The sequence below is a fragment of the Centrocercus urophasianus genome, unplaced genomic scaffold (genome assembly GCF_019232065.1).
Source record: "Centrocercus urophasianus isolate 14NV4802_14NV808 unplaced genomic scaffold, USGS_Curo_1.0 seq_15, whole genome shotgun sequence".
Taxonomy (NCBI): domain Eukaryota; kingdom Metazoa; phylum Chordata; class Aves; order Galliformes; family Phasianidae; genus Centrocercus; species Centrocercus urophasianus.
In genome coordinates this window covers 43,653,328-43,679,004 of record NW_024884697.1, presented here as the reverse complement: position 1 = coordinate 43,679,004, position 25,677 = coordinate 43,653,328, and the positions used below count along the sequence as shown (strand labels likewise).

The 25,677-nt window shown below is 40.2% G+C and overlaps 2 protein-coding genes across 2 annotated transcripts in view; both read left to right on the top strand.

Annotated features, from left to right (window-relative positions):
* Positions 1–10,505, top strand: part of LTA4H (leukotriene A4 hydrolase) — a 56,636-nt gene extending 46,131 nt beyond the window's left edge. The window contains exons 6-20 of the mRNA XM_042815889.1: positions 504–608; positions 1,830–1,882; positions 2,587–2,659; positions 2,970–3,110; positions 3,270–3,293; positions 4,308–4,378; positions 4,488–4,599; positions 6,189–6,333; positions 6,417–6,520; positions 6,832–6,902; positions 7,495–7,549; positions 7,882–7,977; positions 8,526–8,608; positions 9,558–9,662; positions 10,023–10,505. Of these exons, the coding sequence (XP_042671823.1) occupies positions 504–608; positions 1,830–1,882; positions 2,587–2,659; positions 2,970–3,110; positions 3,270–3,293; positions 4,308–4,378; positions 4,488–4,599; positions 6,189–6,333; positions 6,417–6,520; positions 6,832–6,902; positions 7,495–7,549; positions 7,882–7,977; positions 8,526–8,608; positions 9,558–9,662; positions 10,023–10,143 (1,359 nt within the window). The 3' untranslated portion in view covers positions 10,144–10,505. The remainder of the gene's footprint in view (positions 1–503; positions 609–1,829; positions 1,883–2,586; positions 2,660–2,969; positions 3,111–3,269; positions 3,294–4,307; positions 4,379–4,487; positions 4,600–6,188; positions 6,334–6,416; positions 6,521–6,831; positions 6,903–7,494; positions 7,550–7,881; positions 7,978–8,525; positions 8,609–9,557; positions 9,663–10,022) is intronic.
* A 2,366-nt stretch (positions 10,506–12,871) lies between these two features.
* Positions 12,872–25,076, top strand: HAL (histidine ammonia-lyase). Its single transcript, XM_042815953.1, has 20 exons — positions 12,872–13,238; positions 13,689–13,749; positions 13,923–13,950; positions 14,241–14,315; positions 14,421–14,493; positions 14,579–14,645; positions 14,848–14,885; positions 14,964–15,089; positions 16,379–16,518; positions 17,678–17,725; positions 19,340–19,487; positions 19,566–19,661; positions 19,778–19,836; positions 20,625–20,705; positions 21,512–21,577; positions 21,662–21,827; positions 22,873–23,007; positions 23,549–23,657; positions 23,746–23,815; positions 24,701–25,076. Exons 1-20 carry the CDS (start codon positions 12,992–12,994, stop codon positions 24,848–24,850), a joined length of 1,983 nt encoding a protein of 660 aa, XP_042671887.1. The 5' UTR covers positions 12,872–12,991; the 3' UTR covers positions 24,851–25,076.
* The last annotated feature ends 601 nt before the right edge of the window (positions 25,077–25,677 follow it).

The window sequence follows — 25,677 nt, the reverse complement described above, 5'->3', positions numbered from 1 at the left end:
CTTCTCTGGCTTTACCATTTTATTTATATACATCTTTTCATCATTCACATGTATCTTTATTTCTAAAAAGAGAAAAAAGTATTGAAGTAGAAAAAAGAATCTTAAATCTGGCAAATCTGAGAGCAAAACAACAGAAAGTGCTGCAAAGTAAAAAATAACTTGAAATGGCTTTCCTGTATGCATTAAGTAATTGTGTGTTCTGGTGCGTAGCTGGGGTATCTTTGCAGTGTTGGTGTAAATAATCTGGTTGCTTTAAAGAAGCAAGAAGGGAGATGTGCACTATGATCAGTAGCCAAAAGAAAGTGAAACCTTGAACACTTGTTGAAGGTCGTCCTTTTGGTTAATTCAGTATTACCAGCCCCTGAAGCAACATTTTCAATTTGAGGGGGAAAGTTTTCCAATAGGACACATCTGGGCTACTGTCTTTGCTCCAGCTGCTTCTAGTATATTATGTAACACTGTATGCCGGCTGAGTTCCTCATGGCTGCAATGCCTTCTTTCAGATCTCTGTTCCCAAAGAGTTGGTGGCTCTTATGAGTGCTGGTCGTGATGGAGAGATGCCTGACCCAGAGGACAGCAGTCGGAAGATTTACAGATTCAGTCAGAATGTAAGTGCTACAGGCTAGTAAGGAAAGGGCTGCCTGAGGTCTTACTGCTTTCATGGAAAGCATCTCCAACTAATTAAAGATTGCGGATTCGTTATGTAGTGCAGCTAGTTCAATGATTCCACTGTTCCTAATGTGGCTGTCTCAATTTATTCTCCTAGCTTTTGTTCTCACAGCCTTATTGGCTACAGTCCTGGTGTTTGTGGGATCTCCTAGTGAGCTTAGTTCATATTGCTCAACGGGCAGGAAAAACAATTAAGCAAAGGGAAATGATCTGGATGAGTGAAGGTCTGAGTAAGTGCATGGTGAGATGGGCTTGGGTGGCTGGAGAGAGGAGTGGAACCTCTGAACTGCAGCTGCTGTTGGACTGATTTGGCTGCTGTGTGAAACCTGAGAAAAGAGAGGAAAACAAATAGTTACCTCATCTGTGAGCTTCAGTACAGTGTTGTACCTGCTCAGTAGAGCCAAAAACATTTTATGCTCTTGGTCTAGTGTATAAAGCTTTGGTGTTCATTGTACGTTATCTAGAAATACGCTGCTGATAAGTCGAGTGGACTTGCGCAACCTATAACGTCAGATTCATCGAATTCTTGGATATGTATATATGTTGAGCTTACCTAGAATCACTTCTTTGTTCCTTTGATCCTGGCCTGGGAGAAGCGTAGTGGAGAGCAATCTCTGTAAAATGGATTTATGACCCAAAAGCTGTTGAGAGTTGAAGTCATTTCAGAACTTGATCCTAACTTATCAGGCATCAAAATGTGGGAATTTGTTGTTAATCTTTTAATAACCTCTCTATAACACAAGTCAATGGACTTAAATCTTTTCCAGAAGATGTTGTGTTAATATGTGAAATGAAAACAAATATGACTTAATGGTACTGGAATTCATTTGGAAAACTGACTTTCTTTTGAATGCTTACCAAACAAGTGATGTTTTTTTGTATGCCTTTATAGCTACAGATTTCTTTTTTTTTCCTTTTCAAGCAGAAATAACACTTAAAAAAATTGTGTCCTTTGTATGAAAGATAAATGGAACAAGTACTTGTAGATGAAGAAATATCATTTGGAGAGAAATAACAGTACCTTTGTAATAATGTAAGGCAAAAAGCTATAGAGGAAACGTGTACACTTACCTTATGTACCATTGTTTTATTTTGCTTGAATCAATGATGTTGGCAGCTTGCATTAAATAATGTAATTTTTTTTTAATGTTCTCCTTTAGGTTCCCATACCTTCCTACTTAATTGCTTTAGTGGTTGGAGATTTAGAAAGCAGGTGAGTGAATCTGCACAAAGTGTAAATATTAATAGCGGTTAAGAAAAAAATATTCACAGGTTTTATTTTTGTTGTTGTTATTTTTATGAGTTTTTCTTTGGTCACTTGATCAAATTTCTAGTTTTTAAAAGTCTGAGAGGTTCAGTGAACCTGTGAGGAAGTGAACTTTCTCTTCATCCTGAAACTGAATTGTTCTACAGTACTTCACCTTACTGAAATCTTGATTCACTCTTGCATTATTTTCCTATTCAGTATACTTTTGCATTAAGATCAACTATGAAGATTTTAGAGCTGATTGGAGCCACTGAGAGCTTCTTTTAGCTCAAGGAAAAATGTATTTTTTTTCTCTAGTAACAAATAAGCCTACTGTTGTACAAAAGGCAGAAAATGAAGGCTTCAGCCTTCAGGATGTGTTAATCCAACCAGTAATAATGCCCGCGAATTAGGGCTTAGCAGCATTTTAATGTCTGTAAATGCATTCCCTATTTATTTGTCCTGTAGATGGCTGTGGTTTGTTTTGTTTTCTGAAGCCAATTCCAGTGTCACTTCAGCATTGGAGAGAAAAAGGAGAGGAAGATTCTGTAACAAAGTTCTTGAACATCATGGGTTACCCATGAGCACATCAACATGTGCTTTCTGTGTTAGTTTCCCATAGAAGGTTTTCCAGTTCATAGTGTTCTCACTGGCATTTTCACTTCCAACAGAAAGATTGGTCCAAGGACACTGGTGTGGGCTGAAAAGGAGCTGGTGGATAAATCAGCCTACGAATTTGCTGAGGTAGGTAATTAACAAAAATGTTTTCTAAACTAATTGTTTTACTTAGTACTGAAAAAGGAACAGGATGTAGCTTAGAGTTTTGTTCATCTGTAGCCCTGCTTTCTCCTCTTCCTACCCCAAAAATGCTGCTGTTCTAGCACAACACAGAACTATTACTAAACATAATTATTGCTGCACAGTGTTTTACTTGTTTATCATGTGGGACATTCCGAGATGAGAGAGAATGCAGTGTGTGGTCAGTAGCTTATAACGTCTCTAGTGTTTGTTAGTTAGAAGTCGTATCATAGACTAATGTGAATTCTTCTTTCAGACTGAAGCTATGCTGCAGACAGCTGAAGATTTAGCAGGACCTTATGTATGGGGACAGTATGATTTGTTAGTCTTACCACCTTCTTTTCCTTATGGTGGTATGGAGAATCCTTGCCTTACTTTTGTAACTCCAACCCTATTGGTAAGTGTAACAATGGTGAAAGTCAAGCTTTCCTTAGAGTTTACTCATCCATCATATGATGGATGTTTATTTGCAGGCCATCTTTTGTCCAGAAAGATTTGTGTGGTATATTTTGAGCTTCACCTGAAATGACAGTTGCCTTTTTTTCTTCTTTTGTAGGCAGGTGATCGATCTCTATCAAATGTAAGTGCAAAATAAGTTCATGTCTTCAATTAGAATATAGCTTGAATTTGCATCTAAGCTTTGTATTGAATATCTGAAAACTTAGCCTCTTGTTCATCAGGAGAATTAAAAGTTAACAGTGATACAAAAAGTCTTACACAGTGTGTTTTAGTTCTAAATAAATTCTAAAATAACCATTATGCATAATGAACAGATGAAAATGACTTATCCTCCTTAATATATAGGGGACTGAAGTCAGCTGCTCAGTAGCTTTTTTTTTTCCTGTCCTGTGTTATATAGAGAACATGGATACGTTTAAAAATCACAACTAAGTTGCTTTCTTCTAAATTGTTTGTAGGCAACTTCTTCAGTATATCTGCCTCTATGAGTTAGAACTTGCACTGTGTATGACTTACTTGCAAAGTGAAAATGATGAGTACAAATTGAATAAATTCTAATTTTGTCCAGTAAGTTGAGTACTCTGGAAGCTGATTTATCTGATAGGTCTCTCTACTAGACTGATACACTGCCTTAAAAAATGAATATGATTCCTTATGTGATGGTTGTCCCAAGAGCACTGAAATATTAGACATGGGTACTTTTTAATGTATCGTTCATCATTATCCTTCAAGGGGGCAACTGTTTTCTTCTTGTTGGCTTCTTTAGAACATCCCAGCCCTGCAGCAGACAAGCAGGTTTGTGAGGAAGTAATATTAGTCCATTACTTGACATGTATCCAGTGCTCTGTAAAGTGATTTCACAAACAAGTACCTGAACAGTTCTATCAGAAGAATTATTTTTGTTGATCAGTTTGGCTCTGTGATTTGCAAGCTACAGATTCAGAATTATTTCTCATGATGGTTTGATTGCATAGGGTTATTCCTCCAACTGATGTTGATATGGAAAAACTTACAGATCTTTGACTATCTGTTGACCTTGGGAATGTAGTGCAGTAATCCTGCTAGGATTTTTCCTTTCTGTTGGGATTTGTTTTCAAGAGAGCCTAAAAGGTAAATCTGTCTTTTTCTGTTTTAGGTTATTGCTCATGAAATCTCTCACAGTTGGACAGGGAACTTGGTAACAAACAAAACATGGGAGCATTTCTGGTAGGTATGATGTTCAGCACAAGGCAAAATATATATTAAAATCTGCAAAGAGAATAGTGAAATTAATTTTGTCATCCTACCACTGCTGACATTATCAGTATGTTTCCAGGCTGAATGAGGGGCATACTGTATATCTGGAACGCAGGATTGGTGGTCGGTTGTTTGGTGAGCAGTTCAGGCACTTCAAAGCCTTAGGAGGATGGAGGGAACTGCAGAATACGGTAAATATCTTCAAGATTTTGTTAACTTTAGGTGTGCACCTACACAGGTTGCTCTGAAAGTAAGACTATGAAACTGCAAGAGATACCATAAGCACAATAATGCAGTTGGATGGACCAAATTCTCAGCTAGAAAACACTGTTTTTCAACATAGTCACCACCATTAGCTGTGCATTTTTGGCAGCAAGAAACAAGAGCCTGCATGCTGCATTCTTAAAAATCTGTACCAGTAGAGGTGACCCACTGTCACTACTGCTGGAGCACATCACCCAAAAAATGCCTCACTGTGCTCACATCCACTGTTCGGTCTCCATACACGCTCAGCAAACATCAATGAATATCAACAAGTGTGTTTGTTTCTGCATGGAGGAATTCAGTTCCACACCTTTGCTTCGTATGCACTTCTTTGTCAGATGCTGTTTTGTCACACTGCCCCTTTGCTGCCATCTGTCTCATGGCAACAAGATGTAACAGAATGTTGGCAGGAAGGTTCAACCTCTGCTGCCACACCACCAACATCCACCTCTGATGCTGTGTGCCAACATAACAATGTAGGAAGCATTACTTTCAGAGTGGCCCTTGTAATTAAAATAAAGCTGATTTCACTGTTCCCAGGAGTAAGACTTGTCTAGATACGTGAGCTTTCCTAGCATTTTGTTACTAAAGGATGCCTAACTTTGATTCCAAGGTATGTTATCTTCCCAAGATAATTAGCTTAGAAAATAAATAAAGCTTTTTGCAATGTTTTGAGCTATTTTATAAGGATGAACTTCTTTCTAGCCTCTCTTGGTTGTAACTGGGTATGGATAAACTGTAGTGTCACTTGTTCACTTACCAGTAAGCAGCTGAAAGCTTGTCAAAATTGAAGAACTGTAGAGTCATGTAGGTTGGCAGAGACCTTCAACATCGTCCAATCCAACCATCAGTTCAGCCTACTGGGTCCCATCATTGAATTATGTCCCTTAGAGCCTCAAGCTTATCTGCAAGCATGACCATCAGAATCACCAGTGCCAAATACAAATACACGATTTTTGTTTCTTTTCTCCTGTATACTGAATTATACTTGAACATTTTGCAAATCTATTACTATCTAGGAAGGATGATAAATTTTGTTAGATTAGGTAGCATTGGTAAACTTCAGTTTTCAGATTTCCAATCTGTGTCAAAATAGCTGCCTCTCACTCTATTTGATAATGCAGTTTACGTATTTTATTTCCACTTGTTTTTTTGTTTTTAACCTTTTATGCCACCTACTTAAAACAAGTAGTTTGATAATAAATAATCCCTAAGTTCTCATGATTGCAACATGCGTGACAGTAATTGACTACTTAGGAATGTTGGGAACATGAGGTAATTGATCCTAATGTCTTTTTGTTTGATGCGTGGTTGGACATTCTTAGAGCAAAATGAGAAGAAGTTCAGTAAACTGCACAGATTCAAAACTTAAGAAAAACTTAAAAAGATTGAGACAGTGATTTGGGCTGTCTCTATTTTGGAGGGATGGTATCTTTATAAATAGGATTAGCTGTGATTTATTTATTTATTTATTTATTTATTTTCAAGAATGTATTTTTCTATATTTTTGTTGCAGATAAATACGCTTGGAGATAAAAATCCCATCAGTAACCTCGTCCCCAATCTGAATGAAGTAGATCCTGATGTTGCCTATTCATCTGTTCCGTATGAGAAAGGCTTTGCTTTGCTTTTTTACCTTGAGCAGCTTCTTGGAGGACCAGGTAAGCGTTAGTTAGGCTTCACAAATAATTCTTTTCCATGTTAATTTCAAACACTGAAAGGGTTGTTTCTTTTTAATTCTTAGATGTCTTCATGGGCTTCTTGAAGGCTTATATACAGCAGTTTGCTTATAAGAGCATAGTAACCGACGACTGGAAGACGTTCCTGTACTCCTACTTCAAGGATAAGGTTGGGTAGTATTTAAAACCTTTTGATTATGTCAAGCTATGGCACAACTCAGGAATTAACTTCTATAAGGACCAGTTCTTTTTCTTTCTCCTTTTTATCTCAGGGTCTTAATATTATGCAGTCTGCAATCTAACAGAGATGGGTTTGCATTATGATGTTTGTGGGTTGGTTTGCTCTCTGTTCTATTTCTGGAATGTTTTGCATGGTAGTTGGAGGTACTTTAAAAAAAAAAAATTGAAACTGGTTTCATAGGGCATGCCTTTGTCTAAAAATGACTCTTAAAATTCACTAAGAACTTGTGTTGTTCATAGGTAGATATTCTTGATAAAGTAGACTGGAACTCTTGGCTGCATGCTCCAGGAATGCCACCAGTGAAACCCACGTAAGCTACGTTTTGTTACAGTATGTCTATTCCTTCCAAAGCTGCTGATATTCCAAATGATAATAAAACAGTTTGTAATCAGGGTGAAAGTCTTCTTACAAATGTACTATTAGAAAATGACCTTGTGCTATGTAAAAAAAGGATGTATGTTTTATATAAGAAAAAAAAAGCATTATTAAAGTTGCTTTCTTCTTAATTCCGCTGGAAATTCATTTTGCTTTGGAAGTTGCCAGGAAAGGTATCTTTTTTTTTTTTTTTTTTCTTTGACAGTTTGTTGTGACAATATTCTTTTTTCTTCTACACTGTATAATGTGCAAATAATAAAGCATCATGTGCTCAAATAACCAATCATTTTAGGAGTGCAGGGATCAATAGATTGCATCGCTTATGCACAGAATGCTTATAACTAAGGCAAAAATACATTTTATGAGAATAGTATGTTTGTAAATTGTATTCCAGTATTGAATTGGAGCCTACAATGAAGAAAAAAAAGAAGTGGAGCCACGAGCAAATAATTCCTAAGCATCTTGTAAAAACATTGCAGAAACTTCTTGTTTCCTAGGTGTGATCCTTTCTTTATGACCTTTGACAGGTATGATATGACGCTAACAAATGCCTGTGTTGCCTTGAGCCAAAGATGGATCAAAGTGAGTAGTTTAAGAATTTAACTGAGGTTTCTGTATGTTGAAATAGTCTTCTTTATACAGGGTGAACCATTCTCTTCTGAGATCTGTTACTTGCTTAGAAAGATTGTTAATGATGATAGTATTGCTGCCAGAGGTTTTGCGTTACGCATAGTAGCCTTTTGTTGTGGAATCTGTGAATTTGCTATGGCTTCTGCATGTGAAGTGCAGTACATTTTTAATAAAGCATCCATCCAGCTCTATGTGACATGTATATGCAAATGTTCAAACATGAAGTTACACCTGTTTATGTTTAGGAATATCTATTAGAAACTTAAGAAATTATTTGCTTTTAGGCAAAAGAGAGTGATCTGGGTTCATTCAGCTCAGCAGACCTGAAGGGAATATCATCTCATCAGTTGATTGAGTTCTTGGCACTGTTGCTCCTGGAGGTAAATGCATGGCTGGAGTGTACTGCTTCTGGTATCACTAAGGCAGTCATAGAGGCTCAAATGTTCTTTGAAATTAAATTGTCTTTTTTTCTTTTCTCTTTTTTTTTAAAGTCTTGCTGTAATAACCTGCTCTCACTGTGCATAGTCACTAAAACATTCAGCCATGCCTCTCTGATTATGTTTGGTTCTCCAGCTGACTGGGGATGTATGGGCTATTTTGGATTGAAAGATAAAAAGAATATTAGAAGTTGCTTGAATTTACTCTATAATTGAAGTTTGTGACCTGCAAATAAGCTATAAAAGCTGCTAATGAAACAGAATGTACTTCAAGATTTGAAATGGCTGGTAGTACTGAATGTGGGAATTTGCTAATGATTACTCATTGTCCCTTTCCTGATGCTCTGAAAAGGTGAAAGGAACAATTTTATCAGCTAAAGTTTTTAAATCCCATGTAACTTCAGTTCTCTAGAATGATCCTGTTTATTTTTGAGGTATGTGCCTTGAGGTGTGCCTCTGCCTTATTCTGACTATGCAATTGCCTTTTTCAGGCTCCTCTGCCGTTGTCACATGTCAAACGAATGCAGCAAGTGTATGACTTCAATGCTATAAACAATTCTGAAATACGATTCAGGTTTGTTCTCGTATGGATGCTTTTTCTAGCATTAAATGCTTTCATAAAACAAATTGCCCTGCTTCATAAATGGTTTGAGCCATAGTGTTTCATTGAACTGACGCAGCTGTTCCTATGTTTTGTATGTGCTTGTAAGCATGCTTAGCAAAGTGGTATTGTTACTTACAAGTTGGGCAAATGTAGTCTAGGAGAGCAAGCACCTGCTATTACAGAGCTTCTGTCTCTTAAAATAAGTGTAAATATCAAAAGAAGTATCTAAACAGGTAGGAGAGGCTTTAGTTGTGTGTCTCAATTCTTACCACTTCTACTTGATATTTACATATTGTTAAAACAGGTCACTTGCTTTTAAAAACAATGTATCTTTGAGGTCATAGTCATTTTCAAATATCATGATGACTCGCATATTTTGCCTTTGTTATGTACTGGGTACGTTTGCAGGAGCGATGGTTATTCTACTTTACCTCTAACTTAGAGGTCTTTGTTCCTTATTAAAAAACTAATTATTTTCGACCAGTATTTCGACCAGTATTTCCCTGGTTTCTTGCAATATCGTTTTCCCATACTTAAAACAAATATGTGCCAGCTGGTAGTGAGGCTTTGTTTGCAGGGTTTTTATTTTATTTTTTGAATTTTTTCATAACTAGGTCCCATGTGACAAGTTCTGTGTAACTCAGTTCAGAGTGATGCAAGCGGATGCTGCGGTAATATAATAGAAATGCATTGCCTCAGGAAAAAAACATCAGACATCTTGGAGAAAAGTTGAAGCATTTCATTCATAAAACATAGAAAAGTCTGCTTTTGTACCATGCCATACAGACACTAAATATTTTATATTGAAATTATGCCAGAATTCTATTCCCATGAGCAGCACCGCTTGGGGCGTTTACAGGAGCAGAATCAAGCTGACTAACTGCAGCGAGTCAAAGTTCTGTTTGTTTATTTGTTCCAGATGGCTGCGCCTCTGCATCCAGTCCAAGTGGGAAGAAGCGATTCCTCTGGCTCTAAAAATGGCAACAGAGCAGGGCAGGATGAAGTTTACTCGACCCTTGTTCAGGTAGAAGTAATGTCCAGGTTGTGGAAGCTCACACTGTTGGCATTTTCAGTAAAACAGGATAAGTAATTCTAAATATTGTATATGCATTATGTTATGCTTTATAGTGATATAGCACAGAATTTTCTATATGCTGCAAACAAGATTATCTTCAGAGTCACTCTCCACTTTCTGGCTTTTTTTTAAATAGGTTAAAGTTTATGCCCCAGTATGTCCCTAAATGTGAAGCTGTCAAGAGAAAAGTAAAGCCTTGAGAAAATATTCATTGAGCCATTGTACTGTCATTTGTTTCTTTCATAGTCTTTTTTCCTTTTCTCATAACAGTATATGAAGTGTGGTTTTTGTTTTTGTTTTTTTTAATAGGGACCTTTACAATTTTGACAAGTCTCGAGATCTTGCTGTCAAGACATTCCTGGAGCATAAAGCCTGTATGCACCCAGTCACATCAATGCTTGTGGGCAAAGACTTAAAGCTGGATCAGTGACAAACTTATTGATTCATTTGAAATTTTCTTATTGCTGATTCTGCAAACTGTTTGTATGCATGCTTGATGATGGCGTAAAATGTTCTGCTGCTTTGGTACTATTTAGATCAAATTTGGTACTTTCTATTTTGCAATTCCATGTAATACTGCAAAAATCACTGAATCTTTGGAACTAGGAGAAAGGTTTCTTTGCAAGCAATTGGTAGAACACAAAAAATATTGAGATGTTGTCATTTGTCAGTCATGGGATTTAAAAACCTGGAAAGAGTGTGGCTCTTTGTGCACAGCTTTCTCTTTCATAGCAATATACAATTAAAACTTCAAGTATCTGACAACTGAAAAATAAATCTTTTTATTGCTCACTTGTCTGTGTATTGATCTGTATCAAAATAATAGTTTTCTTATTTACTGGAAGCTGGCAAACGTTGTAATCTTCAAGAAATACAAGAAGACAAGCCTGCTAATTATGGGCCTGTCAGTCTCGCTTGGGTTCCTGGCAGGGTTATGGAGAAGATTATTCTGGGAGTTGTGGTAAAATAGCAGACAGCGCAGTCATTGGTCAACAGTCCTCATGAGTTCATGCAGGAAAAGTCTTATTTAATGAACTTGATCTCCTTCTATGCCATTGCACACCTAATTGGTCATGTTTAGGTGTCACAATACAAGAAGGACATAAAGTTATTGAAGAGTGACCAAAGGAGGGCTACAAAGATGGTGAAGGGTCTAAGGGCAAGATGAGGAGTAGCTGAGGTTCTTAGGTTTGTTCAGCCCAGTTTGATTTTGCGTAGTCTTGGGTGGAGCCTGGAGCTGGACTCGATGATCCTTGTGGTCCCTGCAACAATGTTCTTTGATTCTGTGATACTTTTCTAATTCTTTCATGGTTTTGAATTTGTTTAATATTTCCATTTTATAAACAGCTCTGGCTGTGAACTGCTCTATGCTAATATAACAATTTAGAGATAAGGCTAAAAGCAGGAAGAGGGCTGGCTGTGTTTCTCCCCGTTGTTGTTAGTTGAGGTGAAGCCGTTGCGAATGCTGCCATCTATGGGTTACTCTGTGAACTGAATTTGAGAAGAACTTTTCCTGGAAATGATCAGTTGGCATAATTTTAATTCGTTGGCGTGGAGATGACCCCATATCAAGGAGTGACAGAGAGCAGGAAAATGCTATTCTAAAGGAGAAAGAAAACTACATAAATTATGGTGAATAGTTGCAATTAGAATGGAAATGGAGACTCATTCAATTAATTTCTCTCTGAGTTTTAATTAGGCTTTCCAGTAGATGAAGCTAGGTATTTCACCAGGAGATTCATCTTTTCCTGTTAGCAGCTCTAACATAAATTAAGGCCTGAATGCATCTTGTTAGATTTTATTAAATCAAGATATACTGGGTCCTTTCATTCTGATCTAATCTACATATATCTGTTAAGCTCATTTTAGTTAACTTTTTAATTAATGTTCTGTCAGACATCTTTTAACAAAGTCATTAAAGGTACTGGCTTTTTTGGAACCAAAATAGCATTAAATGAATAGCGAAGAAACTACTAAAACTGCTAAGACTTTCCTGCCTTAAGGACTTAAGAGAGACACTTAGTGAGACTTTTGTTGCTGCCCCTCTGAGTGATAACTTCTAGTGGGAAACTTCACTGAAAGGAATTTTTCTCTAGTTCAGATTACTCTGTCCCTTCCATTCACTCCAAAATATAATCAGTCTCCTGTGACAGTTGTGCCTGAATGAATGGAGATCTTCTCAGAAAAGGTTTTGATAGGAAGAGGGGGTATCTGGTACTCATTCAAGCTATTCTCTTGCAATGAAACCCTTTGTTTTCATTGCTTTTTGGGATAACATTTTTAGTCATAAAAGTCCATATCCTGCATAGTGATTTAGCAGTTCATACTGACATCTGATCTTGACTTCTTGCTGCCAGAGCTAGGAAAAAGGCAGTGGCAGATGCAGCTTTCAATAGTGTCCAGCTCTGCAGGTGATGGTTCCTACACAGTGACTTCCACCAATCTTCTGTGTGGGCACGGTCATTGCTAAACGTTGTTATAGCACCATTCTAATTGGTATTTCTGCACATTTTTTCTTCTTTGCATCTGCAGAAGAAATTTGTAATAGCAGCACCAGTCCTGATGGTGAGCACATGTGGCCCGTTATTTGTTGTTACCATTCTGACAGTATCATCCCAAGCACATGTGAGAGAGTAATGGAGGGAAGTTCATGAATCTTCTCACCTGCATTAGAATATTGTGTCCTAAAACTTCAGCGCAGGAGCGAGCAGTGTCTTACACTAGGACTATGAGTGTAGTCTTAGTCTTACACTGAGAGCTAAGGGTCCAGTCTCCCTTCAATTCCAACAGCCATGACCAGTCCATCATGGGCTGAATACTTTCCAGCCCTGTCCTTCATGAAGGTTTTCAAATGCAGCTAATGCCATGCTCTTAGTTAACAGACAGCTCTGTTAACTCTCATTAAGCCCTTAATTTTTCAGAGCAGCTGCATTTCCTCTTACTCTGATTTATTTCTTCTTGATACATTAACTTCAGCTCCTAGATTTTCACTTTTATATTCCTGATCTTTGGCCAAAAAAAAATCCTGTGACAGTAGCTTCCTTTTCCCTTTCCAGGAAAAGGGTGTGCTCCCTCGATTTGGTTTGATTGGATGAAGTTAGCTGAATGCATTGATCTCACTTATTTACAAAGGTGGGGAACTCTGGGGGAGGATTTTTGCCTTTATCTGATCGGGACACTGCAATCCAGTCAGGCATCGCTCTCCAGGCTGCCGTGTGTGAATGTAAGGCTGCTTCACTGTGGCTGCTTTCAGGCGAGGAACAATCTGAGGAGGAAACATGCTAAGATACACAGTGCATGTCCGAGGAGAATGGCTGGCAGTGCCATGCCCATACGGCACGAACACAGTTGGATGGCTGGGAAAGGAGGCTGTGAGGAGGTACATGAAGAACAAACCTGATAACGGTGGATTTACCTCAGTGGAAGAAGTGAAGTTTTTTGTTCGGAGGTGCAAAGGTCTCGGTTTGCTGGATCTTGATGATACAGTGGAGGATGCCCTGGAGGACAACGAGTTTGTTGAAGTTGGTAAGCGAAACCCTAGGTGATGTGTGACAGAACGATTGCATTGCTGCCTGAGTCGGCAGCTGCACTCTAATTCATCTAAAGTTGTATCCGAGACAGTGTCAAAGGTTCATATGGAAAAACAACCAAATGCAACCTTTGTTAGTAAGAACTATTTAAGGTTTAGAAGTTACGGGATGCTGTGTACAATCATCTGTGTCAGATGTCATGTACTGCTGATGATTGGGGTATGGAGCATGTCCAGGCGTTGGACTGTCCTGTTTTCATCTTTGAAGCACATAAAATAAACTACATGAATGCTAGTTATTGTCATGGAGGCATACAAACATGTTTGGTGCTGACAACTGCAAGTTATATTACTTAAGGTTATGTACTGTAATTAATAACATATTCATCTGTATGTAGAATATGGTTAGATTCTGTTCCTACTCACTTTGCATCTATCTCTTCTAGTTATAAAAGGAGATATAATGTCTCCAGACTTCATACCATCTCAGCCAGAAGGAGTTCATTTGTATCCTTTTTTTGAATCTTCTTTGAATATTTTATATTTCCAGATACACAGTTTTCTAGATTTCCACATTCTTGAAGTGTTCCTTCATTCTAAACACATTTTGCCAGCTCCAATCAGACACTACTGCATGTGACAACCCTTTTGCCCTTCATTTTCCTTTACAGAACTTTCAGATATAGCAAATATCGAGAACCAGAACAGGTAGGAATGGCCAACGATTGCCCAGCTCAGTAATGATCTGCTTATCAGAGCTTGTTGAGAGTTCAACCACTGCAGTATTCGTGACATTGGTGCCTGTCAGTTCTGCTGGGCCTAGAAACATGTATTATAGTTTCCTTATTATATTTTTATTATGATGTTCTTGTCTTACGGATGAGAGTATGCACGAGCTTCTCATCATTGCTGAGCTCTGCCTGTTTGTTTTGTTCTGTAACTCTGATCATTAATGTTATGTGTATATGTATCACAAACTAAAAGGTTTCTCGGTGTAGTATATCTCTTTAGATGGCAACAGCTTAACAACACAGGACTTGGTCAACTTAGGAAAAGGGCTCTACAAGATAAAGGTAAGACTTCTGAACAAATGTGGCTATAAATCACATGTTTATCTTCCTACAATAAGAATTTACATGAGGATACATAAATTAATGTTCAAAATGCACATTTTCTAGCTCACCCCTGAAGCTGAAGCCAAAGTCAAGCAATCGCGAGAAGTGATTGAAAGGATTGTAAAGGAACAGACAGGTGAAGAGTCTCATCTCTATTAATCGTTTTTGTCAGTCACTTTGAAAACTTTCTCTCCTTAACCAGAAATGTATGGTTCTTGCAGTTGTTTATGGAATCACCACAGGGTTTGGGAAGTTTGCCAGAACTGTCATTCCAAACAGCAAACTGATGTAAGTTATGTATGCAGCTTTCTCCCTCCTTTCCTTTGGGGAAAGAAAGAAGACAAAGCACTGCAGAGAAGCATGTTGCATACTGCATACTGCTTATTCATCTGTGGCTAGACGCGAGGGGGCTGCTTTGCTGTTTCTGTTTTGTGCAAAACAGAAATTGCCTTTGAAAGAGCTTCTTGTGTAACTCTTTTATTTTCTGTAGGGAGCTTCAAATGAACTTGGTTCGTTCGCATTCTGCAGGTAATGAGAAATTATTCAGTGTTTTCCCTTTTTGTGCAGTTGATAGCAGGTCAATAACTGAGCCCACTGCTGTTTCAGGTGTGGGGAAACCTTTAACCCCAGAGAGGTCCCGCATGCTGCTAGGACTAAGGATCAATGTCCTAGCAAAAGGCTACAGTGGAATATCCCTAGAAACCCTCCAGCAAGTTATTGAAGCATTTAATGGTAAAAAGATGCTTACAGAAAGCTCACAAAAATCATTTGTTGTTGTTATGTTTATGTTTTCTGTTTTCATGTTCTTGTATGCTTCATTTATTTTTAACCATTTTTTTAAAGGATGGGCTCAATGAGTCAAGCTGTGGGTGTTGTTCTGTTGTTCTCTTGACTTGGTAGTTGTGAGGAACCAGGGCTCAGTCCTCTACAAGCTCATGGGTAGAGGCTTTATTGAAGAACTTGAGTGTGAGCAGAAATGTCAGGAAAGCTGATCAGCTCTAGATTAAGCAGAAAGCTTCTCGCAGAAGCAGGAGCTGAATCTGGATAATGTAGATTCACTACATATAGTAGATAATCACCAGATAATGCTGGTTCACACCGAGCTTTAATGCCTGCTGAGGCATTCTGATATGGTAGTTGTGACCAAAGAGCATCTCCTCTTCCTGTGCAGGACTTGTCTTTGGGATAAACAGGGACTCTTACTGAGAGGGCTCGGCACTGTACGAGTTCAACTTCCCTTTTTTTTAGCAAAACCTGTAGAATGGAAGATTGCTCTAATGCTGTGACACATCTGTGACAACAGAACCATGTTTATAAATGTGAGGCCTGAAGAATACAAGGCTTTATACTGCTTAGCACTTCAAAAGAAAAGAAATAGGATGGTCTCTTCCATCCTTTTCCCTGGATTTCCTGGGCCTCTTCATTTCACATAATCATAGAATCATTAAGGTTGGAAAAGACCTCTAAGATCATCAGGTCCAACCGTGAGCACCACCATGTCCACTAAGCCATGTCTTGAGCAGAATCTTGGAATCATGAAGGCTGGAAAAGACCTTCAAGGTCACACATGAATTCATTCACACAATGAATTCACACATTCATTGTGATTGAGGCAGGGAAAAATGCTTTGGAGATGGTTTCTAGAAGTTACTCAATGTTTAGTGGGCTGAGAAATGAACTTAGAGCTTTGACTGGTGGTAAGGCTGTGATGGGGATCTGAGAAGAGTGACATTTTGATGGTGCTATGTGCACCTATAAAGATGCTATCACCACTAGCCATGGTCCTCTCACTCCTAACAGAGCTGAATTCAAAAGGGAATCAATCTCTTTATAAACTGCAACTAGTCTGGGAGTAGGCAACAAATCTCTCTGCAAGAAGAGTAGTCCTATTTGTGCCACTGACCACAGCCATTAATTACAGAGTATAACTGTGACCACCTACTTTCTGGCTTCACTGTTTTCCAAGGAATAACTGCATCGAGGGGAAGCTCTAACAGGAGCTGTATTTGTTTTATTTCTAGCTTCCTGCCTGCCTTATATCCCTGAGAAGGGAACAGTTGGAGCCAGCGGAGACTTGGCCCCCCTCTCTCATCTTGCGTTGGGATTAGCAGGAGAGGGAAAGATGTGGTCCCCAAAGAGTGGCTGGGCTGATGCTAAATATGTAAGATTTAAGAGTGTTTGGATTTTGTGTACTGGTTTTAACTGGGACTAGGTTGTGTTTAGCAGCTCATCCTCTACCTTAAGGAGGGTGGATCCATGAGATTGGGACAACTGGCTTGTGTCCCCGGAGCAGAAATGAATGTGCAGCATGTCCAAAGAAATACCATGTTATGTTATCACCGTGTGAAATACTGCAGTGACATCATTTAGAGGTGGGCAGGATGTGATACCAGCTGTGAAGAGCTATCAGTACATCTTCAACTCCATAAACATCAACACTGTTCCAACAAACCCAAGGTCAATTCAAAACTGCAAGGAGTAACTGGAGATTTATTGAAAGCAGGAATTTATCAGTAACATTCCTAGTGCACTTATAATGGCTTTAAGCAGATACACAGATTTGCACATTCAATTTTAGAATGATTAACAAGGGTCACAGGGAAACTTTACAGTACCCTCCTTTAAAGCAAGATGCCTTACAATGGAATTTTTTTTAATGAATTAATTGTTATCCTATCACAGTACATCAGCAGATTGATCTGGTGTTGAACACCTCCAAAACTAGGTTCTCTGATATCTTTCATGGTAATTTGCTCTTTCAAACACATCAGTCCTATCTGTAAATATTTGAACATCAGATTTATTTGTAGATTGATAACTGTATCATCACAGTAGGCTGTAGAAGTAGTAAGATAGGGAGGAACGAGACCAGCATGTCCTGGACCTCCCATTTTCTGAAGTAAGAGACACCTCAACTCACTCTTTCATGAACCTATGTCAGGCAGAGCTATCATCACAAGGTGTTTCCAGCCTTCTCTCCTATTACTCTTTCCCACCAGATAATACATGGTAGACGTTAATGGGCTGTGTCAACATCTCATAGTAGTGTTCCTACTGCCTTCTTTTAATGATATTGGGAAATGAAGTGCTAGTTTAGAAGCCCAAAAATGCTGTTCCTTATTTAGCTCAGAAGAAAAATTTTTAGAAAGTCTAAATTTTTTGTAATATAAAGCTTTTTTTTCATCCTCCGCTTGGGGATTTTTTTTATTTTTTTATTTTTTGTATTAATGTACAGAAACAGTTAAGCTTTCAAAGGTTGGGGTATTGGATTACTGAAATATATATATATGCATAACTCTTTTCATTGAACTCCTTCACAGGTCCTCGAAGCCCATGGTCTGAAACCAATTACCTTGAAACCAAAAGAGGTAATAAAGGGTAATGTCAGCTGTTGAAAAGCAAGTTTAGTCAATCACTAGTTGCTTTATACTTGCAACTAAAGCCTGACATGAGCCAACAGTCATTTTAGATGAAGCTTCAGAAAGGTATTTAAAGTCAGCCATGGGGAGGGATGCCAGAGGCTCCATTCACCAGCGGAGCTTATGGCAGCATTTCCATTGCAGCTCCCATGTGTGGGATTCAGTACAACCACAGCTAAACTGTGACTGTAAGGCTTCTGGCCAGCAGACAGATAAGTCCCATCCTGCCTCCTGCCCCCATTTCATTGCCAGTGATAGAATCCAGTCCTTTTGCAAGCAGTAACTGTAATGGGTCTGTATTTCCAATGCTCCTGACCAGCAGTGGAAGTTATTGCAGTAGCAATACCAATAGTTGTAGCAGATGTATTCCTTGCAGCACCGCTGCAGATCTGTCCTGGTTGCCAGCCAGCAGCTCACTTTGTTGTCAAAACCTACAGGTCTTGTATTCACATCTGTCCTCATTTTACAGCCTAGGCTTTGTGATTTGTTACAAATGTGAATTTACACATAGGTTTGTATTGCATCCTTAAAGAAGATGACTCCTACTAGTGGGTTATAGAATTCTGAAGGCTTTTGCTATGGATGACTTTAGAAAAAATGCATAAATTCACTTTTAAAATATACCTTATGATGTTTAGTGTGCAGCCACTAGTAGTAACATGAGTGGATTATGCTGTACTTGATAAAGTACTGTCTCAAATGAGATTTACCTCTCCTTGTGTCACCATACTTGACTTGAAATCAGTCCCAGATGTGGTGTTTAGATTGTCTGTGTGGTGACTGAAGAGGGACAGCCATCTTCCAAAAAACACTTCATCTCATCCCAGAAGAAGTCCTCTGAAGGTACCTCTCTGCCCTTTGACTGAAGCTAGAGTTCATGTGACAGACCTGAACCACACTGAAGGTGACTTCTAGGTGGTTAAAATCAAGTGAGATTAACCTCACTTGAAGTAACAAGTTTGCCTGGGAACACTGCAGATTTGAGGTGGAGTTCTCTGGTGTGGGGCCTCAGAAGCCCCCAAGTTGTAAAATAACAAGAACAGTAGCAGCAGGAAGCCAAATCCAGTATCTCCTACAGGCAGACAGAAGACTCTCATGGTTGTTTAGAACAAAACTGTACTTTAAGGGCACACAACAAATCTTTCAAAGCAGTTAAAATTTTTAATTCTGTTTCAACTCTCCATTTCCTTGTTATGACTGTTTTTGCACACCCCATGATCCTAACTTCTTTGGTTTAATGACTTAAAAAATTAAAAAAAAAAAATCCACTTCCAAAGCACTTGGAAAAGGCTTTTCACTTTAAGTTTGAAGTAACGTGAACTAAACCTCCTTCTTGAAACCACTGGAATTCCAAGGGCATCTCTAATGACTTAGCGGGCTCATGAACACTGACAATTTGTGTAGCAAAGATACTTGGTCAAGCTGTTCTTATGATTTTCTTCAGGACAATCCAGGGAGCTCAGCAAAGGTCTTCAAATAACTTATGTGAGAAAGAGAATCATCTTAGAGATGGGGAGTGATCGCAGCATGTGGACTTGGTTAACATCTGTTCTCTCTTTGAAGGGTCTGGCTCTCATCAATGGGACACAAATGATCACCTCGCTGGGCTGCGAAGCAGTTGAAAGAGCCAGCGCCATTGCTAGGCAAGCAGACATAGTGGCTGCCCTTACACTTGAAGTCCTGAAGGGTACAACTAAGGCCTTTGATACTGGTGGGTGCTGAGCTTTTCTCTGTTTACTGGCAGACACTGGAGAGAGGCATAGCCAAACAGTCTCATTTGTTTTGCTAGACATCCATGCTGTGCGTCCACACCGAGGGCAGGCTGAAGTGGCATTTCGGTTCAGGTCCCTTCTGGATTCTGACCATCATCCATCAGAAATAGCAGGTAAATAATGTCAGCCTTCACTGTGCCAGGTTGCATAGGCAGGCTGGGTCTTACAACTGTAGTACATTTGCTTTTGTGTGAGGAATATTTGGTTTTTATCCTCTTGTTCTTCCTAGAGAGCCACCGATTTTGTGACCGAGTTCAGGACGCATACACAATGCGCTGCTGCCCTCAGGTAAAAATCGACTTTTCTTTCCTTTCCTACCAGTAGAAGAAATGATATCAGAGTTCCCTCCTCAGAAACACGGTCACCTGTGCATTTTGTCTGACTCTGCTAGAGGAAGAGATGTTATTTTTCTTCTCCCTTACTTCAGAGTTCCTATTAATAGTTGATGTGTAATTTGCTGATTCCCTGCACACATCTGTGTTTGGATCTGAAAAAGACCCAGCAATGGAAGCAGAGGGAAGGTGCTGGTTTCCCCATGTGCAGCTGTTGTAGAGTATTTCTTTTGCAATGATGCTAAGATCTTGAACTGGGGAAAGGTGTTTCTGGTAGGACACAGAGTGACAAAATGTTTGTGTATTTGTTGAGTCTCAAACATACTGGATGAACTCAATGCCCTGAGTTTTAATATGTGCAAAATCAGTGGAATTACCAGCTAATTAGCTGGTTAATAAGACTTCTCATTTTCTGTGGGGGATTTTAAAATAATTTTCCCCTAATAACACTTACGCCACTGATGAAGTATCTTATCTTCCAGTTAGGATGAACAAACACAAACAACTGAAGAATGACTTATTTAGTGCTACTGCCATCGTAACAGAAAACCAAGTCTTTCAGGTGTCTAGGGTGGGTAGTGTCCCACAGCAGCACTGATTTTAAGAGCAAATCCAAGATTGTCTTGAAGTGTGGAGGTAGAGACTGGGACAGTGGGAAAGAGAGCACCTGCAACTGGGTCAGCACCACCACCAAGGTGAAATAAGTGCAGACACTCAGCACAGATACTATGTCTTTTCTTCCAGGTCCACGGAGTAGTAAATGATACAATTGCTTTTGTGAAGGACATCATGACAACTGAAATCAATAGTGCCACGGACAACCCTGTATCTTTATATGATTTTATTTCTTTGCACACTGTTGTCTGTCCTTTTTTATCTGTTGGTTGTTTGGTTTGTTTTTTTTTTTTGTTTGTTTGTTTGTTTGACTTTTTCCTAAGTAATTATTTGCATATGAGGCAAAAAAGAAAGTCCTATAGACTTCAATCAGTAGCTGTCACTAGCTGCCATCAGTGCATGCAAGTGTGTGTTGATTTCAGTTTAGTGCACATTAAAGATGTACAAGACAGTACTCTATATGCTTATGTTGAATATGTAGAATGATGGGGCTTAGCAATCAAATGGACTTGGATGGATGGTGGCTTGCCATATGAAACATCTGGTGGTGCAGCATCAGTGAGATCTGCAATCCAGGACAAGTTTTGTGCTCCAGCAAGGAAGGCAGACAAAATGCATGTGATCAGTAGGCCTCCTCGTGGTTCAGCGAGGCTCGGTCCTTCTCAGCACTATAAAGATGCTCTAACATCCCACTGTGAGCTGCCAAGCAGTGCTGCTTGTTACCTAATGCTCTACCTGCCTCAGAGAGAATGCACCAAGCAGCTCTGCTAGGATCCAAATACATGTTTCTATACAACCCCAGTAATTCCACTCCCTAACTGAACACTTCTCTTCATCCAGTCCATTTGAAAAAACACGTCAAAACTGTCCACAGGTTTGGAGAACTGAGACTGGGTAATACAGTGTATCTGCAAATAAAAGCCTACTAGCAGAAATATTCCTTCAGATAAGGAAGATGGCATATCTGTCATGTAAGCTCCATTCATTTATGTTTGTGCCTTAATTTCTCCTTCAAGATGGTGTTTGCTGAAAGAGCAGAGACCATTTCTGGAGGAAATTTTCACGGTGAATACCCTGCAAAGGTAATTAAGCATATGGAGAAAAAAGACATCTTTGTTTCTCTTTAATTTTCCTGTCGTCTGATTGAATGAGGAGATCTTTTATAGGCTTTGGACTACTTGGCAATCGGTGTGCACGAACTCGCTGCAATCAGTGAAAGGAGAATTGAGAGGCTCTGCAACCCCTCGCTCAGCGAACTGCCAGCATTTTTAGTCACCGAAGGAGGTCTGAACTCCGGCTTCATGATTGCTCACTGCACAGCAGCTGCCCTGGGTGAGTGCTTAAGCAATATCAACAGAGCAAACCAAAGACCAGTTTATATTGAAGCAGTTGTAATTTCACAGTTGTCAAGGGATCTGCTCCTGTTTTCCTTCTCTTTTCCACATGCTTTGAGCTGGCTGGGTGTGACGTCTGAGCATTCAGTGCAGCTGCAATTATTTCAGCTCGGGGTTTTTTTGTTCTCCACTGCTCCATGAGAGCACTTACTGCTCTGAGGTGGACTTTGGGAGTGCTTGCATCTTGATGGGCTTGGCAGAGAGCACTCTGATGCTGCCAACCCATGAGCTCCAGCTGAAACTAGTGAGAGTTATGCAACCAGCAGCCTGCACATTGGCTCAAACAGGGCTGTAAAACTCACAATAAATGCTGCAGGTAACACATACAACTGTCCGAGCCACTCTGCATAACCCAGAGCCTCTGCCTGAATAGGACTGGTCTCTAAATGGGAGAACCTTTATGCCTAGATTCTCACAGGGACACCACTTGTCTCAAAGCCAGGCTGAACTGCTTGGTGTCTCCAACCAATGGCCAGGTGTTTACAGCAGTATCAAACTATAGCTTGGAGAGATTGGATTTCCCAGGGCAGGGTGCTGGAGGAACATGCCAAAAATAAGCACTAGTACATTTTTCCTCTAGTACTCATGACTAAAGCAACAACAAACATGCTGGCCTGTGGGACATTACAGTTCACTGGAGTCCACGTGAAGACAAACATGCTGTAAGCGGATGGTAAATTGCAAGTGGGGAATGCAAACAACCAGGAATAGAGGTCACTGGAGTAGATAAATACCTTGCAGAAAACTAGTCAGTGAGCTACACCCAAAGACTGGTATTGGTGGCCTTTTTCAAAAGCAATGGCAGTTTGCAAGGTGTTCCTTACAAAGTACTCAGCCATAACATTGATGCATTCTCCGAAAAGAAGTGAAGGTTGGACTCTCCTACAGACTGTGGTAGTGGATGGGCCCTTTTTTCCAGGCTGGCCAATGCTTCTGGTGTCATTATCTGTTCTGCCCTACATTTCCTCATGGGGTTTTTGCAGTTTCGGAGAACAAAGCCTTGTGCCACCCCTCCTCTGTGGATTCTCTGTCCACCAGTGCTGCTACGGAGGACCACGTGTCCATGGGAGGATGGTCTGCGAGAAAAGCACTGAGAGTCATTGAGCATGTGGAACAAGGTAACATTAAAATGCTGATTTCCAGATAGACCTTGTGCACATAACCAGATCAAGATATTAGTGCCATTCTATTCAGATGTTGTTCAGGGAAAAAAAAAAAAAAAAAAAAAAAAAAAAAAAGGCTTAATTCATTAGAAATAACTTTTAAAATGTTTTATTAAGTATATACTTTAACAAACAATTGGATCTTTATACAGAGATGAGGTAAACCAGGGCTGTGTTTCTTATGAAAGAAAACTGCTAATACAGGCTTCTCAGCAAAACTTTCCTCCCTTGGTTGGAACAACAGCTTGCTCTCTTGCTTTTTTATTCTTTTATTTATTCATTTGGCAGAGGATGTGCTTGGATAGAGTTGTAACTCTTAGTGGAAGTACACGGTAATACACAGCACACAAACACTGCACTCATTTGCCCATACGTGTGAGAGCTCTGGGCTGTGCAGATCACAGCAGCTACACCAAACACCACGGAGAGACTGGTGAAGGAAGCCTCGCCTTGAGCTGTGCCTGCTGAATGTCTCTCCCGCTGCTGTGATTTCTAGTTCTGGCCATAGAGCTGCTCGCCGCCTGCCAGGGCATTGAATTCTTACGCCCCCTGAAGACGACCACCCCATTGGAGAAGGTCTACGACCTCGTGCGCTCGGTGGTGAGGTAAGATCAGATAAATGCCTCAGGTGGGGGTCACCCACTGTTTCAGAGGTCCGCTGCTGGTGGTTAATGTTTGGCCAACTCATTGCAGGCCTTGGATGAAGGACCGTTTCATGGCCCCGGACATCGAAGCCGCTCAGAGGCTGCTGGTGGAGCAGAAGGCGAGTGCTGGCTTCTGGCAGGTCGGTGTGGCCTGGCCATAGGGGCAGCTGCAGCTCCGCTCAGGACATGCCCCTCACTACGCTCACTGCTGGAGCCAGAGGCAGTGCTCCTGTGCCAGGGAAGGGGGGACTCTCTCTGGGCACTGATCCCCACTCAGAGGGGCTGCATGAGCTCCCCAGCCGGGAGGCTCCTGGGCATGGTAAGGGGACAGGGGTGAGAGAACAGCAGCAGCCAAAGGTGCTAACCCAGGCCAAGTGTTTGCACAGCTGTGGGACTGTAGAATCTCTCTTATTTGTTTGTAAAACGTAACAAAACAATTCTGGAGACTAACCAAATGGAAGAAGATCCCAGTCTCTCCACTGTAAAGCTTTTGATCTGCAGCTGTCTTGCTGTCCTTAAAGACGAGAAAAAGAAACTGTAGAACTCTCTCCTTTTCTGCCTTGAACAGCAGCCACCACCCCCTTCCCTTTCACTTTGACCATGTCAGCTGCCATTTGTTTCCTTGGCCCTCTCATGACCCAGTGATGTGGTAACAAATAGCAGTGATCCTCTCCCAGGTGTTACACGCAGAGCATTAACCTGGCCACAAGACATGATGCGACTTTTTCATCTCACATCCTTTCACCTTGTCCTCCCAGCGCTGTATCTTTCTCTATCCCCTCTCAACTCCATCCTCATGCTCTTCTCCAACCCTCACTCTGGCTGCTCTGCTGTTTCTGCTGATCACCTACCTACCACCAATCCATGCAGGTCGGTAATTCTCACCTACATCCCACTAACTTTCCCACAGGTTTTCCTGAAGTTGTGTGCTGATGTCTGACCAAGTATGAATTTTATTTATTTATTTGCTTCTCACTCCCCTGTTTCACTCTCTGATTTCACAGGTGTGGGAGGTAGCTGAACCTTACATTGAAAAATATAGGAGAGAACACATCCCCGAATCCAGACCTGGTTCACCAACAGCCTTCTCCCTGGGATCGCTGGAAAGGAAAGCACACAATGGCCACAACCACAGGCATCACAACGAACTGTAACAATTGCTCTCCTCAGATACAGAGCAGACCCAGGGCCTGGCCTGAGTGTGGCTGTTTCACCAAAATTTAACGTGGTTTCTTCAGATGGCCCAAAGGAACCGTTTGTCTCACTTGGGAGCACATAGCAGCAGTAAAGAAATGGCTGCCCTGTTCTTTCCCATGGGATAGACAGCTTGGTCATTATAGTATGCATCTCATTAAACACCCTGAGCTTTCAAACACAAAACATTCAGAGTCCTGCTGAAATCAGTGGATATTTTACTCAGTGCCTTCTGTATTTTTGTCAGCTCTTCGCTTGTATTCTCTGTATCTCTGCCAATGATACTGAACAGCTGAGACTTGCTATTCTCACTTCTTTTTCTTTCTTTTTTTTTTCCTTTGGAAAACTGCTGCAGTACTCTCCATTCTGCCATGAGCAAAATTATCTCAGCGCTTAACCCTTTTCCCCTTTGTCCCTCCAGCACTGTGCACATCTTATGTAAAGCATACAGATTCTTGTATAACAAAAGCATTTTGGAGACAGGTGGTTCACAAATCAAAAGAGTTCTGTGCTGTGGTGGTTACTGCTCCAGAACAAAAACATTGCATTTTGATGATGGACTACACTTCATGCAGCTTTCCAAGACCTACAGTCTCACACCTGCAATAAATGCAGGAAGGTTCCACATACGGCTACAGCAATGTGTTTTCCTGTCATGATGAAAGGTGTTAAAAGCAAAGGCTTAGCTTAGAAATAAGCAGCCCAGTTGACAAAGAGACCTGCAAAAGGTACTGATGGTTTCTGGGAGAGCAGGAGGAGGAGTTGTGGGAGCAGTGAATGTGAACCA

Coding starts and splice junctions, on each gene's coding strand:
- HAL (XM_042815953.1), top strand. CDS start 12,992: ATGCTAAGATACACAGTGCATGTCCGAGGAGAATGGCTGGCAGTGCCA. Junction 19,662..19,777: donor TCATCCATCAGAAATAGCAG/GTAAATAATGTC, acceptor TGTTCTTCCTAG/AGAGCCACCGATTTTGTGAC. Junction 20,706..21,511: donor ATAGTGCCACGGACAACCCT/GTATCTTTATAT, acceptor TTCTCCTTCAAG/ATGGTGTTTGCTGAAAGAGC.